Raw genomic sequence first — 19,014 nt, 5'->3', positions numbered from 1 at the left:
TGTAGCTGATCTTTCATTTGACTACTATTATCCACATATTAATAGCAATTCTATAAGGCTGATACCCCAGAAAGGGCTATAATTTAAGGCTACTTGGAAGTCGTCCCTGCTACTTTGATCTTCCCCTGGGAAGATAAATCATGGGAAAATGCACACCTCTCCCTTTGGGTTCCCATAGCTTTCCATCCATCTCTTTGTGACATATTTGTCATGTTGTAATGATTTACTTACATGGCTCTATCCCCTGCTGGACCTTGAACACCTCAAGGGTAGGGATGGCATGCATCTCAGTGTCCCCGACACCCCACTGTGGTCCTGTACACAGTAGGCCCTCGATAGCGGTTCTGTCCTAGGAACGAGAAGGGACTGTTCTGCTGAGCAGCTTCTTTAGGGCCACCCTCATGTCCTTGTTCCTTAGGCTGTAGATAAAGGGGTTCAGCAGGGGGACAACCATCCTCACACATCAGGGCAGCCTCCTTGTCCTTCTGGGAGGAGGTGGGAGGTGCAGGCTGCAAGTACACGGCGGCGAAGATGGTGCCGTAGAACAGTGACACCACGGTGAGGTGGGACCTGCAAGGGGACAAGGCTTGCCACTTGCCCCGAGTAGAAGGGATCTTGAAGACCGCCTGGAGGATGCAGGCGGAAGAGAGGAGGGTGCATGAGAGCGGGCTGATGCTCACAGTGGTGCTGAAAGCCGAGATCACCAGCTTGTGGGTGTGGGTTTGTGTGTCCGAGCAGGAGGCATGAGGCCGCAGCAGTGCGGGATTTCGGAGCCTGTGCGGAAGGTCCGTTGAGCCATGAGGCAGGGGTGCAAGAATGACTGCAGGTTGGCGATCAGCCATGCCCTTCCCCCTCCACCAACAGCCCACAGACATGGGGGGCTCATGATGACCGAGTAGCACCGAGGGAGGGAGGGAGGGAGGGAGGAAGGGAGAGGGAAATGTGGTTTTATGAAATCCAAATTGAATGCTTTGGAAAGACTCGATAAAAAGGCATGTCTAAAAAAACAATTGCTGTCAAATTAGATGTAAGCAAGATCATCGGAAACAATCTGGGTGTAAAACTGTAAAAATCCAAAAGGATTCTGCCCCCAGATTGTTTGGCAAGGACCCCTAATTTCTCATTCCACATGAGTGAAATGAACTGGAACATAGAGTAAGTAGTAGCCTGTGTGTGTGGCTGAGAAAGCAGATATGGACCCACCATCAATGTATTCATACGCAGGTCTTGTGAGAATAAGGGAGAGATGCAAATACCTGAATGAGGCACTGGACCCTTGACACTGGAAGGGGTGTTGAAAATGGGCTTTCAGGAAGGTCAGTGGCGTATCTTTTTCTTAGTAACCTTAAGAGATCTCCAGCAAAGCCTTATGTTAAATTTCAATAATTTTTAGAGTTGGGTTTGAGGTTTTTGTCAGGTTTCTCTGGGCTGCCTACGCCACTGTGAGTCACTTCCTGGCCACACATTTCCAACAGTCCCTGGATGTAGGTGTGAAGTCCTTGGTAGCAGGGGAGTAGTAGTTCTCAACTAGGAGTGTCAGTGTCACCTAGAGGGCTGGTTAAAACACGGGTAGCTGGGCCCGTGCCTCAGGGTGTCCGCGGAGGTGCTTGCGAAGCAGACTTCTCGGGAGTATCCAGGGGATGCAGACGCTGGCCTGGGAACCACACGTGGAGAACCACCACACAGGAGAAAGCTGGTTTTCAGTGGCTCTGTCATTTGTGCAGGTGCCTCCGACCACAGACCCTAAGAGCTTTTCCTCCTCTGCCCTCTGTGCCTTTTTTGTCCACTCAGCGGGTGTGGTATGGGCCTCAGTCACTTCTCCCTCTCTCTGGGTATTCAGGAAGGAAAAGGAGTCCTCTTTGCCATCCCATCCAGTTAACTTCCTTTCTCCACCCCTCACTGACTTACCAGGAGGGTGTCACCAAGAGGTGGTCTCCGTAATAAGGCTTCTGGCCGCCAGAGGTCAGTGCTAAGCCTCCAGGAAGGACGTGGGAAGACCACTCAGCTGTGATGCCTGGGGCGAATCTGACGTCTATGGGGGAAAATCATGTCCTGTTCCCCTCTCCCCCCCAGGTTGGGGCAGGTGAGCAGGGGCCAGGGACACAGCAGGATATTTACTGTTTGAGGTCTCCTGGGGACTCCAATCCCCCTAGTTAAGAAAGAAGATGCTAATTATTTTGCTTCTACTCTTGTATTCTCCAGTGTATGGGCGCTTTGGGATGATGGGGTGTGTGAAGAGGTGGAGACGTCACTGGGGGGTTATTCTTACTAGGAGACTATCCCTAGTGTCCCCTCCCAGCTCAGACTGAGCCTATGGCACTTCCCAGGCAGGGTGGTCTGGAGGCCCAAGGGCATTCAGGTGCCTGAATTGGAGATGTCCTTCTATTCATTCCATCATAATGGAAAATCCGTGAGGGAAGGGAATTTATACTGTTGGGTTCACCAATGAAAGCTCCTGGAAAGTGATAAACAATCAATAAATGTAGGTCAAATGAATGAATTTATGAAACACTTCTGGGTCACCTGCTATAGGTCAGGTGCTGTGCTTGGCACTAGGGTTTTGAACCACGTACTTGTTAAAATTGCCTTCCTGTCTTCATCAGCCTGTTGGCATCCCTACCAAGCCCACTTTGGGTGGGAATGAGGGAATATCTTTTCCACTTTTGCCCACCAATTTTGGTGGGCCTTGTTCTTTTTGTTGGGGTGCTCATATCATGACTTATTTCTGTTTCCTCAGAAAGCCTCTCATCTCCTGGAATCCTTCTACTTTTTACCTTCTCCTCCATTTGCTTTCTGATGTTTTTAAAAAATTTAACCTTTTAAATATGTAATACTGATTTGGTTAGGAAAGGAGTCATGCCATGAAATAATGAAACGCCTCCCTCCACCTCGGTCTCATATTACCCTTGATGTCCTGAATGTCATCAAATACCTTCCTTTCAATATTTCCTTTATCTTTGGGCAAAGAAAGAAGTCATTGGGGGCAAGATCAGGTGAGTAGGGAGGGTGTTCCAATACAGTTATTTGTTTACTGGCTAAAAACTCCCTCACAGACAGTGCCGTGTGAGTTGGTGCATTGTCCTGATGCAAGAGCCATGAATTGTTGGTGAAAAGTTCAGATCGTCGAACTTTTTCATGCAGCCTTTTCAGCACTTCCAAATAGTAAACTTGGTTAACTGTTTGTCCAGGTGGTACAAATTCATAATGAATAATCCCTCTGATATAAAGAAAGGTTAGCAACATCGTTGCAACAAGTTCGTGAACTTAATTGTCAAACCTTGTATATGATAGAATATATAAATTCTTATATGTTTATAAGAAACTATACATAAAATTGTATATGTTCCCTTGCTTTCTCTCTCTTTGCAGTACCCCAAAGCCCCTTTATGACTCCCACATTGTTACTCGATCTCTTCTCCCCAAAGATAACCACTTTCCTGATTTCTGACATCATAGATTCGTGGTGCCTTCTCTTGAACTTTATTTAAACCCAGACATATTGTACGCAGACTTTATTTCTGGTGTCTTTAACCTAAAATAGTATTTGTGAGATTTATTCCAGTTGTTGTGTATAGCAGTATTTCATCTCTTTTCACTCCTGTACGGTATGACTTGGTTAAGATATTCTGAGTTGAGTTCCTTTTTCTGGGAAAAAGGATCCCTAAAATTGATAGCCAGTATTCAAGTGAGTGTCATAAATAAAACGCTCCAAAGACCTGGGAGCCTACATCAGAGGGGCTCAGTAAACATTCTCTGAGAGAAGTTGGTTCAGAGTCACCTGCTGGAAAGTGGTACCGTCTGAACGTAAGCCCAGCCATTGGGCCTCTTTCTGTGGTACTTACTGCATATGGCTCTGCATATGGTCCTGGGCTCTGGGAATGTTGGGAGGCCAAAGAATGTAGTGGCTAAACTCAGACTAGCCATGACTCTGCCACTTGGCAGCTGTGAGATCCTTGGGAAGTGACTAAATACAATTGAGCGTCCTTTCCTCACCTGAGAAATGAGGACGATACTATTATCACCTCACAGGCAGATCGTGAGGCTTAAATGGCACCGTGTATGTACCGTGCATAGGGCAGTAAACACTCAATGAAAGTGCCTGTGAGTATTTCATTGAAGCTCCTTTGAACTCTGGCTTCTAGACCTCAGCAGGCTTGCATGGATTTGCAGCCCCTGAGAGGTTCCCAGTGTGATGAACGGTGGCCAGTTGCCCTGTGCTTCTCTGACTTTGTATCTTTGTACCTCTGGGCTTCTAGAGGTTGATACCCTTGGGGGAGACCCTGGGACATTTCAGCACCAGGTCACAGACCTTTAAGTAAGGATTTGTTGCTGTAACTAGGCTTTCCCATCGACAGCAGTGGGCTGACCGGGGAGAGCTCTGGCTTTGCAAACAAATCACAGTGAGATAATCACTCCTTTTCCTTACGTGGTGCAGGATGTAAGCAAATGATGTCACCTCTTGAGTTTCGGTTTCCTTATTTGTGAAAAGGAGTTGATAATCATTATCGCTATCTTTTCTCAGGTTTGTTTCTGTGCACCCTCCGACCTCTCAAGTCTTGATCCTTTGTCCTGAATGGGTATCCAGTACCTTCTTAGCACATCCCACTGAGGACAGCTCAGCCCTGTAGTTAGTGAACCTGAGGTTGTCTGCAGGACAGGCACATAAACAAAAACCTCCATTACAATGAAGTAAGTGTTATAACTGAGTGAGATTGCCGGGGAGAAGACATAGGACCTGCTTACTGCTGTGTCCCCAGCTCTCGAAGGAATGTCAGTGCTTAATGGATGTTTGTGGGAATGAACAGTGGGCTCCAAAGTGTTAGATAACGGAGGAAGTAGCAACTGGTACTCCCTGCAAGGGCCAGGGATGCTTCACAGAAGTGGTGATGTGTGCCAGGTCTTGAAAGAGAAGGGAGTATTTGGGAGTGTGTTGGTGTATGTGTTGTGTGGGCCCGTATGTTACCAGGAAAATGATGTTGAACACCTCGGCTCTTCGTCTTCTTGAAGAAATGAGTTCAATCAAGAGACAGAAATTTATGAAGCATGAACAGCAGAAGTTTATTAGTAAAAGAGAGCATACTCTGAGACATGGCACAGGCTGACCCAAGAGAGGGAAGCAGCCCCCGTTTACGTCGTGTGAAGGCTTTTATTTCTATGAGTGAGACTCCCCCTTTCCCTTCCCTTATCTCTTTCTCTCCCCCTGAGGTGCCCAGTCCTCTGGCATTTAGCAATGCATTTCTCTGATGAAGGGGCATGAGTAAACATATCCCTTTGATTTAGGAGCCTGGGTAAACATCCCCTTGATTTGGGGGCATATATAAACACATCCCTTAGGGGTGTGTGAAAACTAGGAATCCTGTTGGGCTAGTCAGGTATTGATGATCCTGACAAACAGGATGTGTCCCCCTCTTCTCTGACTTCTAACAACACATCTCTTTGATTTAGAAATAAACCTGGAGTCCTGCCGGGCTTCTTGACCCAAGTAGGAGCTGCAGCAAGTGGCTTTCTAATCGGGGCTAAATTTCTCCTTCTCCTGCTCATTTCTGTCTGTCTGCGTACCCTATCAAGCATATTGAGGGGGCATATTTATGTGTGCATATGAATGTGTAACTCTGTGTGTATGTATGTGCATGTGGGTATGTGTACTGTTTGGACATATATGAGTGTGTATGTATGTATGTGAACATGTGTTGTGTGTCTGTATGTGTAAGAAGAGTCTTGCACAGTCTAGTTTTTCTCTACTCTTGGCCCGTATGCATCTTTATTTGACTTGGTTACGAATGCATGGAACAAATTATTTTCCTCTAGCTTTACCTTCCCTAATATTCTCTGATCACTCTCCCTTCTAAAGCCACATACCGTGCATTAATAACCACTTCAATGGCTGCTTAATATTCCATGGAGCACATAAATAATGATTTACTTAACCTTTTGGTTGATTTTTAAAATTGTAGGTAAGGCTGAAATGACTACTTAATCTTTTTTCTTCTTTTGTTGAATTATGTCTTTGTAACTTTCCTGAAGTGGGATTTCTGGATCCAAAGAAGAGAACATTTTTATAGCTCTTGACAAAGCCAGTGCCTTCCAAAGGTCATAACAATGTATTTTGAGCCACCCAGAGTTTTAGTCCTAGCTGGTAAAACTCGGTGCTAATTTGTTAGGGTTTTAACAGGTCCCTCGGGGGCTGGTAGAATTTGCATGTCTTTGACTGCCAAATGCAGAAAAACACCTCCTTTGCACCTACCATTTGTACAGCCTCTTTTGGGCTATTTTCATGGGTGAACTTTGCTTACATAGCTTTGGAGGTCGTGAGGAGGAAGAAATTCAGAGCTGGATGGTTTCAGTGGGGTGGGGATAGTGTGCTGTGCTGGAAGATTCTCCCCCAGGTTAAGCTAACATCTGCTTCCTCGACCTGTGGGCCTTGCTTTCCTCCCAGAGCCACAAAGAGTCATCTCCCCTTTTTAAGAACATATGTTTTCAAGGCTCATCCATGCTAGTGTGAATCCGTAATTCGTTCTTTTTTTAAACTGCCAAATAATATTCCATGGTGAGGATAACACTTGGCTTTTAAGTACTAAAAAGAATTCTTTTAAAGAAAACTATGAACAAAATAATAGTACAGAGGTGAAGGTCCCGTGTAAAGACCATCAGCTCCTCATAAGGTTTCCTCTAGCTCTTCCTTCAGCTAAATCCTGGCTCAGCTCTCACCTCCCTGACCACCCATGAGGGCATGGGGCTCGCCTTTTGGGGTGATGGAATGTTCTGGAACTAGATAGAGGTGTTGGTTGCACGACATCATGGATGTACTAAATTAAAAACGGTTAAAGTGGTACATTTTACGTCATGTATATTTTACCACAATAAAAAAGATCTTCCCCCCATGATTCTTTAACTCCTTGCGACGCCTTCTTTTTCTCCATTGCACTTACTACTAAGAAGACTATTGTATGATACAAGTAATATTATAGTGTTATTTATTTATCGACAGTCTTCTCACCAACACATGAGTTCCGTGAGGTTAGGGGCTTCGTCAGTCACACTGTTTCCAGTACCTAGAACAGTATTTGGCATTTGGAAGGGGCTTGATAAATGATTTTAGTATAATGAGTAAGTGAACACATCTATAGAAAATCAAAATGCTCGTATCTTTGACTTAGCAAGTCTGCTCTTGGAGAAATGTTTGTATGTGTGCACGTAGACACATAGACCAGGTCATGGTATCCAGAGGAGGTCTGTGGAACTCACACTGGTGGTCCATTGGGATGGCTTTTGGTGGTTCATAGATGAACATTTAACATTTCAATTGCATGTTTTTATTTATATGCGTATTTCCTATTTATGGCAAGTGATACTGACATTTCTATTTATCATAATAGGTAACCATTTCATTTTTTTAAATATCACCTTTACTGAAATATAATTCACACACCATAAAATTCACCCTTTGAAAGTATACAGTTTTAATGGTTTTGGTATATGCAGAGTTGTACAACCATCACCACTATTCAATTTGAAAACTTGTTCATAAATCACCCCAAAAGGAAACCCCATCCCCATTAAGCAGTAACCCTCCATGGCTCCCTCCCCCTAACCCCTCCACTCTCTAACATGCTTTCTGGGTCTATGATTGACCTGTTCTGGACATTTCATATAAATGGAGTCATATAACACATGGATTTTTCCTCTTAGTATAATGTTTTCAAAGTTCATCCATGCTGTAGCCCATATCAGCTCTTCATTACTTTTTAATACCAAACAATATTATATTGTATGGATGATATTTCTTTTTAAGTAAAAAAACCCCAGAATTGCTTTAAAGAAAAATATCAATGAAATATTAATACAGGGATATATAGATATAGGGTGAATGTAGAATGCAAAAGATCAAAGCTTGGGAAACTGTAATATGGAAACTCCTTTTGGATATATGCACAGTCAGCATGAACAGCCAAGTACACGTCTTCTGGGCGTGCAAACATTCTTGAATTCTGTGGTTTGGATGGGAGGATCATTCTTTCAGTCTTCCCACCAACGTTGGTTTCACCCTATTCTATAGGATAATCAGTGGGAAAATGCTGGGTGTGGTCAGGAAATGCCCAATATCTGTTCCCTAATCTCTTTCAACCCTTCCCTCCCCTCAACCTGTCTCGAGGAACAGGTATGTTGACTTAAAGAGGTAAACCCACCCAGGGTGGTGTCGAGGGGTTGAATACTTCATCTTGACACAATAGCGTTCTAACCCCAAGCACCAGGGGCAAAATCTAAATTCTTCTCAAGTATAATGTCAACATTTAACATGATGTCACTCATGTGTGGAATCTAAAACCAAACCAAACCAAAGTCAAAGAGATCAGATTAGTGGTCACCAGCGGTGGGGTGTTGGGCGAGGGGAATTGGAGGAAGGTGGTCAAACGGTACAAACTTCCAGTTATAAGATAAATAAGTACTAGGGATATAATGTACAGCACGGTGACACTGCTGTATGGATATTGGAAAGTTGCTAAGAGAGTGGATCCTAAGCGTGCTCACTACAAGGAAAAAAAGCACTATTTTTTTCGGTGTCTATATGAGATGATGGATGCTAACTAAACTTATTGTGGTAATCATTTCACAATAGATGTAAGTCAAATCATTATGCTGAACACCTTAAACTTACACAGTGCTGTACATGAAATATATTTCAATGAAACTGAAATGCTAAAAGGAATTAGCATTGATTTGCCAATCTTCTATCATTACATTGTATTCTAATAGCAACAGATTAAAATCGACCAATTCATTTACATAGGGTTGGTCTACTTCCCCTATTTTAAAACTAATGATGATTACGCCTGTAGAAATTGGGGTTAAGTCAGAGAAACAAAGACTACCCCAGTTATTATTTTTGTGTGTCTTAAACTCTTTTTTTGAACTATTTGTAGATTTACAGAAAAATTTAAAAAATAATACAAAGAGTTCCTGTTCTATTCCTTTAATGTTAACATCTTACTTAACAAGGGTATATTTATTAAAACTCACATTGACACAGTACTACTTCACTAAATTCCAGAGTTCACCAGTTTACCCACAGATGTCTTCTGTTCTCAGATCCAATGCAAGATACCACGTTGCATTTAGAAATTTTGTTTTCTTTGTCTCCTCTGACCTATGATAGTTTCTCTGTCTTGTCTTGTTTTTCATGACCTTGACAGTTTTTATGGGTCTGGTATTAGAGTTTCCCTTAATTTAAGTTTGTTTGATGTTTTCTCATTTTAGAATGGGGTTATGGAATCTTGGGAAGAAAACACCCCATGTATTTATTTGTTAAAAACTAAATTTTAGATTTTGCAAAATTTTGCATTATTATCCTGTTTCTGTTCCAATCTAGGGTACTGCATTGTGCTGAATTGTCATGTCTCCCTGGTCTCCTTTGGTTTTGGATAATTTCTCACAAGTTTTCCTTATTTTTCATGACCTTGACAGTCTTGTGGAGGACTGGCCAGGTATCCTTTAGATGTCCTTTAGATGTCAACCAATCTGGGTTTGTCTGCTGTTTTTCTCATGATTAGAGTGGGATTATCGATTTTTAAAAAAAAAAATAATGTCATATATCAAAACGCAATGGATTGTACATTTTAAGTGGGTGAATTGCATTGTATGTGAATTATATCTCAACAAAGCTGTTAAACCACCTTTTTGGAAAGAATACCTCAGAGGTGAATGACCTTGCATCATATTATTTCATTACATCATCTTTAATTACATCACGTCAGGGAGTACGTGAAATCCACACCATCTCTGGTGATGTTAAACTCCTTCACCTGGTTAATGTATAATTCATTGTTTTTTGATGTTACATTGTTATTATTTTTTATTAGTTTTAATTTCAGGTGCACAAAACAAAGTAATACTTAGAGGTTTATCATTTATATCCCTCACACTGTGTGAACCCCCTCCCCCCATCCACTATCCCTCTGACATCGCACACAGCCATTACATTTCCACTGTCTCTATTCCTAACACTGTACTCCACTTCTTGTAAGTGTATACACACACACACACATATATATGTATATACATAAAGTTGTACTTGACATTCATTATTGTTCAGCTTCAGCTTCAGGTGTACAGTGCAGTGATCAGGCATCTACATCATCCCTGAGGTGGTTTCCCTAATGAGACAAGTGTCCATCCGATACCCTACAAAACCTTTACAACATTATTGATTATATTCCTCAAATTAACTTTCGTAACCCTGCGGCAATCTATGGTTACGGACTGCTTTCTAATCCCCTCACCTTTTCCCTTATCCCCACACCCCCCCCATCTAGCAACCCATCTAGCACCCATCTAGCAACGCTCAGTTTTTCCTCTATGTCTCTGAAACTGTTTCTGATTAGTTCATTCACTTATTCTCTTCTCCAGATTCCACATATAAGTGAGATCCTATGGTATTTGTCTTTCTCTGTCTGACTTATTTCACTTCACATAATATTCTCTAGGTCCATCCATGTTGTTACAAATGGTAAGATTTCTTTCTTCTTTATGGCTGCGTAATACTCCATTGTATAAATGTACCACAGTTTCTTAATCCAGTCATCTACCGATGGGCATTTCGGTTGTTTCCATGTCTTAGCTATTGTGTATAGTGCTGCAATAAACATAGGAGTGCATAAAGATTTTTGAATTGGAGTTTTGGATATCTCCAGATAGATACCTAGGAGTGGAATTGCTGGGTCATAAGGTAGTTCCATTTTCAGATTTTTGAGATACTTCCATACAGTTTTCCATAGTGGCTGCACCAATCTGCAATCCCACCAACAGTGCACAAGCGTTCCCTTTTCTCCACATCCGCGCCAGCACTTGTTGTTTGTTGATTTATTGATGATAGCCATTTTGACTGGGGTAAGGTGGTGACTCTTGTGTTGTGTATATTGTCCTGTTAAAGTTGATCTTTAATTGCTTTACGCTTGTGAGTAGGTGGGGTTGACTCCTAGGCTGACTATTTGTGAGACTTGTCTCTGCCCACCGCAGGGTGTTCTGCTGCGTGAGGGTTGACCACTTAAATGAGGTTTGGCTTCTCTGGGCTCTTGAGCCTGTAGAGAATTCCCTCTGGGTGTGTCACTTGTAGGTCAAACCCCATAGTACTCTCGTTTGGTCTGGAGTTGGCCTCTGGGTGTGTTCAATCTTGTGCCTCTTAAGCTGGGCCCTGGTGTAGGGCAATTTCAGAACAAAGCAAATCACCAAGCACAACAACAACAAAGAAAAAATCAAATACATTCACATGTAAAAACAACCGATAACCCACACTCAACACAGGAAAAGATATCAAAGATATAAAAACAAAACAAAACAAAACAAAACAAAACAAAAAAAGCAGCACCAGTCTTGGCTTAAGCCCACCAAGTAATCTCCAGTTTGTCCTCTGCTGTACCAAAGAGTCCTCTGTATATTGTGCAGGCAGAGCCGGTCACCTGGTGCCCAGGGTGACCTTGGGACTGCAGATTTAGATGAGTGGGGATGAGAGGTCTTGATGGTAGTTTCTACAAAGTCAGTGCAGTTTCTGCCCTTGCCTGAACATATGCACACTGAGAGTAGCACCACCAGCCCTGTGTCCAGTTCTCCTGAGTCTTAGGGCACTTCTTCCGTGTGTGTGTGTGTGTGTGTGTGTGTGTGTGTGTGTGTGTGGTGGGCGGGAGATTTCTGAGCTGCTGAAAGCCCAGAGCTGCGTCTGCCGCTTACTGCTGATCCCTGGGAGTGCCTCCGCAGTTGTAATTGTCCTGCCCTAGGCAGGCCAGAAAGAGTGGGGGCTGGGGATGGAGGGGTCTTCTCTCTCCCAGCCCAGCCATGTCACACTCTTCCCGCAGGCCAGAAAAGGTGGTGGCTGGGGGTGGAGGAGTCTCTTTTCTCCTAGCCCAGCAAAAATCACACTCTTCCCAGGGTCAGAGCTGCACACCCGTCTTCCCAGAGCCTGAGCACTACAGCTCCTCTGTAATCTGACACTACTCCTCAGTTCAGGGGCCAGTTTAAGTCTCTGGAAGGGAGGGGTAGAATTGGAAGAGTGGGGAGAGAGGCCCAGGTATGGAGTTTGTGTCCTTTGTCTGATCTAGGGCCCAGCTGGAGGTCTCAGCTGAGGTTATTGCCTCAAATGCTGGGTGTGCTGCCGCCTCGGCGGGAGAGATCAGCTGTGGGATGGGACTCAGGGAAAGAGCCCACCTCCTGGGTTTTGTGTTCTCTGTTCCATCCTGGGATCCCCTGCGTCTCTGCAGCCGCGGATGCCGGCCATGTCTCTTCAGCCGCAGGTGCGGACCACATCTCCACAGCCGCGAATGCGGCTGTGTCTCCACTCTGCTCCCTTCCCTCTTCCCCTGCTCGCCTAAGTTGCCCACCTTCAAGTAATCCTTGCACGAGTCTCTTAGCTGTTCTGCGTGATGAGCAGAGAGTCCTTTGATGAGTTATAGATATCCTGTTTGTGATAAGATCCGGAGGAGAACTCAAAAAGTGTGCCCCGCTGCCGCCATTCCTATGACGTCACTCTACATTATTATTTCACACAAATTTTTAATTTTTCAATTACAGTTGACATACAATATTACATTAGTTTCAGGTGTACAACATAGTGATTAGACACTTATATAACTTATGAGGTGATCACCCTGGTAAATTTAGTACCCACCTCGCATTATACATAGTTATTACAATATTATTGACTATATTTCCCATACTGTACTTTACATCCCCATGACTATTTTGTAATTATCAATTTGTACTTCTTAATCCCTTCACCTTTTCCACCTACCCCCCAACATCCTTCCTATCTGACAACTATCAGTTTGTTTTCTGTATCTATGAGTCTGTTTCTGTTTTGTTTGTTTATTTTGTTCTTTAGATTCCACATATAAGCAAAATCATATGGCATTTGTTTTTATCTGTCTGATTTATTACACTTAGCATAATATCCTCTAGGTCCATCCGTATTGTTCCAGATGGCAAGATTTCATTCTTTTTGAATGGCTGAGTAATATTCCATTGCATATACATATTACCTCTTCTTTATCCATTCATCCATTGATGGACACCCAGGTTGCTTCCATATGTTGGCTATTGTGAACAATGCCACAATGAACATATGGATGCACATATCCCTTCAAAGTAGTGTTTTGGGTTTCTTAGGAGAAATACCCAGAAGTAGGATTACTGGGTCCTTTTTTGTCTCTTGTTATAGCCTTTGTTTAAAGTCAATTTTGTCTGGTATAAGTATTGCTCTCCCAGCTTTTTTTGTTTGTTTGTTTCCATTTTCATGGAATACCGTTTTCTATCCCTTTACTTTCAGTCTCTGTGTATTTTGTTCTTAAGTGAATCTCTTGTAGGCAGCACATGTAAGGGGCTTGTTGTCTTATCCATTCAGCCACCTATGTCTTTTGATTGGAGTATTCAATCCATTTGCATTTAAAGTAATTGTTGATAGATATGTAGCTATTGCCATTTTATTATTCATATTTTTTATTTTTTTCTTCACCTTCTTAAAGAAGTCCCTCTAAGATTCCTTGTAATACGGGCTTGGTGGTGATGAACTCCTTTAGCTTTTTCTTGTCTGGGAAGCTCTGTATCTGTCATTCAATTCTAAATGATAGCTTTGCTGGGTAGCGTAATTTTCATTGTGCGTCCTTGCTTGTCATCACTTTGAATATTTCCTGCCAGTCCCTTCTGGCCTGTAAAGTTTTCATTGAGAAATCCACTGACAGTCTTATGAGAACTCCCTTGTTGGTAACTAACAGATTTTTCTCTTGCTGCTTTTAAGAATCTCTCTTTGTCTTTAACCTCTGGCACTTTAATTATGATGTGTCTTAGTGTGGGCCTCCTTGGGTTCATCTTGTTTGGGACTCTCTGCACTTTCTGAGCTTCTATGTCTATTTCTTTCACCAGATTAGGGAAGTTTTCTATCATTATTTCTTTCTTAGAAAAGTAGGTATCCTGTGGGTTAGGTATCCTGTGTAGGTGTCCTGTGGGGCTCAGTGGTACAGTCTCCCTGGTCACCTGAGCTGGGTGCTCCAGGTTTGTCCTTTTGGGGGTTATGTGTGCCCTCCTGTTGTAGTTGACCCTGGTTGCTGTTTGCACATCAGTGGTAGGGACTGACCATTGAGCTTATTGGCCATGACTACAGTGGAGGCGCTGTTGTGCAGGGGCTGACCCTATGGAGCCGGATTTGCTTTAACACAGCTCTGGTGCCTGCCCAGCCTAACCTTTAAATGTGTTGACCGCGGAGGCAGCAGGTGGTGCTCCAGCTTGGTCTGAAGCTGGCCACCAGGTGTGCCAGTCCTGGGGCCTCCTGGGAGGAACCCCGCTGCAGTCCAAGTTCAGCTGCAGTCTGTGCCCTGCCTGGAGCCACTTGAAATGAGCCATGAAGCAATCCACAGATGGCCACCACCCATGCTGGGCTTGGAGGTGCCTGAGAGAGGCTAAGCTGTGAACTGAGGCTGGCTGCTGCTAGTGCTGGCTTGGAGCTGCTTAGCAAGAGGTACAGGGCATGCTGAGGCCAGATGCTGCTTGTTTGGGGTTTGTGTACCTTTGAGAGATTTTTTAGGAAAGTCCAAATCATGAGCCAAGGCAGGCCCTTTGTATGGAAAAGTCACTGGGAGCAGCTTGGGTGGGCCTGCAAGTTGGGTGGGTGGGGTCTCGGGGAATCACCAGGCAGCTTGAACTGTGTTAGCCAGATTGATGGAGACTCAGATATGGTGCCTGCCTAAGTCTGAATGCTGGGAAAGGGGAGGGCTCAACAAAGAAACAATGGCTTCTGCCAGCATTTCTGTCTGAAAGAAAGCTGCTCCTCCAGGCCTCACCCTGGAGCCAGACAATTCAGTTCCTCCCCATACACCCCTGGTATCTTTTGAGCTGCTGCCCCAGCACTGGCACTTAGAGTGAGTGAGTCTGTCAGTAAGTCAGTCCACGTGCAGGTCCTTTAAGAATGATGCTTGGGACTCCAGCCACTTGCCATCTCACTCAGCCACAATATCTGCTGGCTTTCACAGCCAGAAGTTGTGGGGACTTCAGGAGATTCTCAGTGATGGTTATTCTGTAGTTTAGTGATTTTGATGTGGTCATGGGAGGAGGAGAGCACAGCATTTACGTACCCGCCATCTTGACCTGAAATCCGGTATGTTACACCATTCATTTTAAAAAGTTGTGATAAAATATATATAACATAAAATTTGCCACTTTAACCATTTTTAAATGTACAATTCAGTGGAATGAATGACACTTGTGATGTGCAACCAACACCACTATCTATTTCCAAAACATTATCATCAATAAGAGTGAAGGGACCTAGATGAGAATGTCGGACCTAAAAGTCAAGTTAAGACCTTTTTTCCTTATCCAAAGAACAGTGGGAGATCACTGAAAGAATTTAAGAAGATGCATGGCAAGTCAGATTTTCATTTTAAAATGATCGCTCTGTTGTAGTTGGAGGATGATTTGGAGAACAGATGGTGGACAGAGGTAGATTTGCTTTGAAGTAAACACAGCACAAGCTACAAAGCCCCACATTCATGAGTCCCCCCAAGGCCCTGGGAGACCTGATAATGTGCTCTGGGGTTGTTCTAAGTCTGTGTTGGTATTCTCATGTTTTTTCTTAAGGAAGTACTCCTGCACCAATCATACAGGTCCTGTAAAACCTGAATCTGCCCCTGATACTCAGTAATAAACTTCCAGGATAAACTTTCAAATCCTTACTAAATAATTGGGGGAAGCCCTTAATCAGGGGTCTTGAAGAATAAATCCATGGATTTAAGCACTGTGTCGCCTGTTATATCAGGTATGGTTCTCGGTGGTGAGACACTCTGGCCAACTTCAGCAAAATGAGAATTTGTTGGAGGGATATATGAGCAGGGGTTGGCACACTTACTCTGTAAAGGGCCAGGTAGTAGCTATTTTCAGCTTTGCCAGCCATATGATGTCTGTTGTAGCTACACAGGTCTGCGGTTGCAGTGTAAAAGAAACCATTGACAATATGTAAATAAGTGAGCCTGACTGTGCCAATAAATGTCTATTTTTTTAAAATTAAAGTTTATTGGGGTGACAATTGTTAGTAAAGTTACATAGATTTCAGGTGTACAATTGTGTAATACATTATATATATCTCACATGATGTGTTCATCACCCAGAGTCAGTTCTCTTTCCATCACCATATATTAGACCCCGGTTACCCTCTTCTAGAGCCTCCCTCCCCCCTTACCCTCTGGTAACCACTAAATTATTGTCTATGTCTATGAGTTTTTGTTTCTTCATTTGTCTTGTTCTTTTGTTGTTTTCAGTTTTATATACCACACATCAGTGAAATCATATGGTTCTCTGCTTTTTCTGTCTGACTTATTTCACTTAGCCTTATAATCTCAAGATCCATCCATGTTGTCACAAATGGTACAATTTCATCTTACCACCAAATAGTATTCCATTGTGTATATATTTACCACAACTTCTTTATCCATTCATCTGTCGAAGGACATTTTGGTTGTTTCCATGTCTTGGCCACCATAAATAAAGCTACAATGAACAATGGAGCACACATGTCTTTATGGATAAATGTTTTCAGATTTTTTGGGTAGATACCCAGGAGAGGGATTGCTAGGTCATATGGTAATTCTATTCTTAATTTTTTGAGAACCTCCATACTGCCTTCCATAGCGGCTGCACCAGTCTGCATTCCCACCAACAGTGTATGAGGGTTCCTTTTTTCTCCACAGCCTCTCCAACATTTGTTACTATTTGTCCTGTTGATGATAGCCATTCTAACTGGGGTGAGGTGATATCTCATTGTGGTTTTTATTTGCATTTCTCTGATGATTACTGATGTTGAACATTTTTTCATGTCTATTTGCCATTTGTGTGTCCTCTTTGGAGAAATGTCTGTTCAGGTCCTCTGCCCATTTTTCAATTGGGTTGTTCGTTTTTTTGTTGTTGAGTTGTATGAGTTCCTTGTATATTTTGGATATTAGCCCCTATTGAAGACGTTGTTTGCAAAAGTCTTCTCTCTTTCAGTTGATTGCCTCTTTATCTTGTCAATGGTTTCTTTTGCTGTGCAGAAGCTTTTAAGTTTGATATAGTCCCATTCATTTATTTTAGCTTTTACTTCCCTTGCCTTTGGAGTCAAATTCATAAAATGCTCTTTGAACCCAAGGTTTAATACCTATGTTTTCTTCTGTGTAGTTTATTGTTTCAGGTCTTATGCTTAGGTCTTTGATCCGTTTTGAATTAATTTTGGTACATGGTGACAGATAGCAGTCCCGTTTCATTCTTTTGCACGTGGCTTTCCAATTCTTCCAGCACCATATTGAAGAGGCTGTCTTTTCTCCATTGTATGTTTTTGGCTTTTTTGTCAAAAATTATCTGTCCATATTTATGAGGGTTTATTTCTGGGTTCTCAATTTGATTCCATTGGTCTATGTGTCTGTTTTTCTGCCAGTACCATGCTGTTTTGATTATTGTTGCCGTGTAGTACAAGCTAAAGTCAGGGAGTGTGATACCTCCAGCGTTGTTCTTTTTTCTTAGGATTGCTTTGGCTATTTGGGGTCTTCTGTGGTTCCATACAGATCTGATGATTTTTTGTTCTATTTGTTTTAAAAATGCCATTGGGAATTTGATGGGGATTGCATTAAATATGTATATTGCTTTGGGTAATACGGCCATTTTAACTATGTTGATTCTTCCAATCCATGAGCATGGAATGTCTTTTCCATTTCTTTGTGTCTTCTTCAATTTCTTTTAAAAATATCTTATAGTTTTCAGTATATAGGTCTTTCACATCCTTGGTTAAGTTTATTCCTAGGTATTTTATACTTTTTGTTGCAATTGCAAAAGGAATTTTTTTAAAATTTCTTTTTCTGAGATTTCATTGTTAGTATATAGGAATGCAATGGACTTTTGTACGTTGATTTTGTAGCTGGCAACTTTACTGTATTCATTGATTGTTTCCAATAGCGTTTTGGCGAAGTCTTTAGGGTTTTCTATATATAGCATCATGTCATCTGCAAAGAGTGACAATTTAACTTTTTAATTCCCAATTTGGATGCCTTTTATTTCTTTCTCTTGCCTGATTGTTCTGGCTAGGACTTCCAACACTATGTTGAAAAGCAGAGGTGATAGGGGACAGCCCTGTCGTGTTCCTGAATGTAGAGCAAACGGCTTCAGTTTTTCACCATTAATTATGATATTAGCTGAGGGTTTGTCATATGGTATTTTCCTTCTATACCTATTTTATTAAGTGTTTTAATCATAAATGGATGTTGTATCTTGTCAAACGCTTTTCCTGCATCAATTGATATAATCATATGATTTTTGTCCTTTATTTTATTTATGTGGTGTATCACATTGATGGATTTGTGTACGTTGAACCATCCTTGTACCCCTGGGATGAACCCTACTTGGACGTGATGAATAATCTTTTTAATGCATTGTTGCATTTGATTTGCTAGAATTTTTTTTAGGATTTTTGCATCTGTATTCATCAGAGATGTTGGTCTGTAGTTTTCTTTTTTTGTGTTATCCTTACCAGGTTTTGGTATCAGGGTAATGTTGGCCTCATAAAATGAGTTAGGGAGTACTATCTCTTCTTCAATTTCTTGGAAGAGTTTGAGTAGGATTGGTATTAGATCCTCTTTGAAGGTTTGGTAGAATTCACTAGTGAAGCCATCTGGTCCTGGACTTCTGCTTTTGGGAAGGTTTTGGATGACTGATTCAATTTCCTTACTGGTGATCGGTCTGTTTAGATTTTCCAATTCTTCATGATTCAGCCTAGGAAGACTATATGTTTCTAAGAACCTGTCCATTTCTTCTATGTTATTGAATTTGGTGGCATAGATAGTCCTTCATAGTATTCTTGGATGATCCTTTGTATTTAATTCTGTGGCATCCATGATAACTTCCCCTCTTTCATTTCTGATTTTGTTTATTAGTGTCTTTTCTCTTTTTATCTTAGTGAGTCTAGCCAAGGGTTTGTCAATTTTTTAAATCTTTTCCAAGAACCAACCCTTTGTCACA

The 19,014-nt window shown here is 42.3% G+C and overlaps 1 protein-coding gene across 1 annotated transcript; it reads right to left on the bottom strand.

Annotated features, from left to right (window-relative positions):
• Positions 1 to 349: 349 nt before the first annotated feature.
• LOC117038492 (olfactory receptor 1I1) lies at positions 350 to 15,117 on the bottom strand. The gene is given in 4 exon segments (XM_033135457.1): positions 350 to 460; positions 462 to 739; positions 742 to 969; positions 15,111 to 15,117. Coding segments are annotated over 4 exon segments (624 nt in total).
• Between the last annotated feature and the right edge of the window lie 3,897 nt (positions 15,118 to 19,014).

This window comes from Rhinolophus ferrumequinum, chromosome 18 (assembly GCF_004115265.2).
Source record: "Rhinolophus ferrumequinum isolate MPI-CBG mRhiFer1 chromosome 18, mRhiFer1_v1.p, whole genome shotgun sequence".
Lineage (NCBI taxonomy): Eukaryota > Metazoa > Chordata > Mammalia > Chiroptera > Rhinolophidae > Rhinolophus > Rhinolophus ferrumequinum.
Note: the sequence above shows the minus strand (reverse complement) of the source record. Positions and strands in the feature narration are given on the sequence as shown.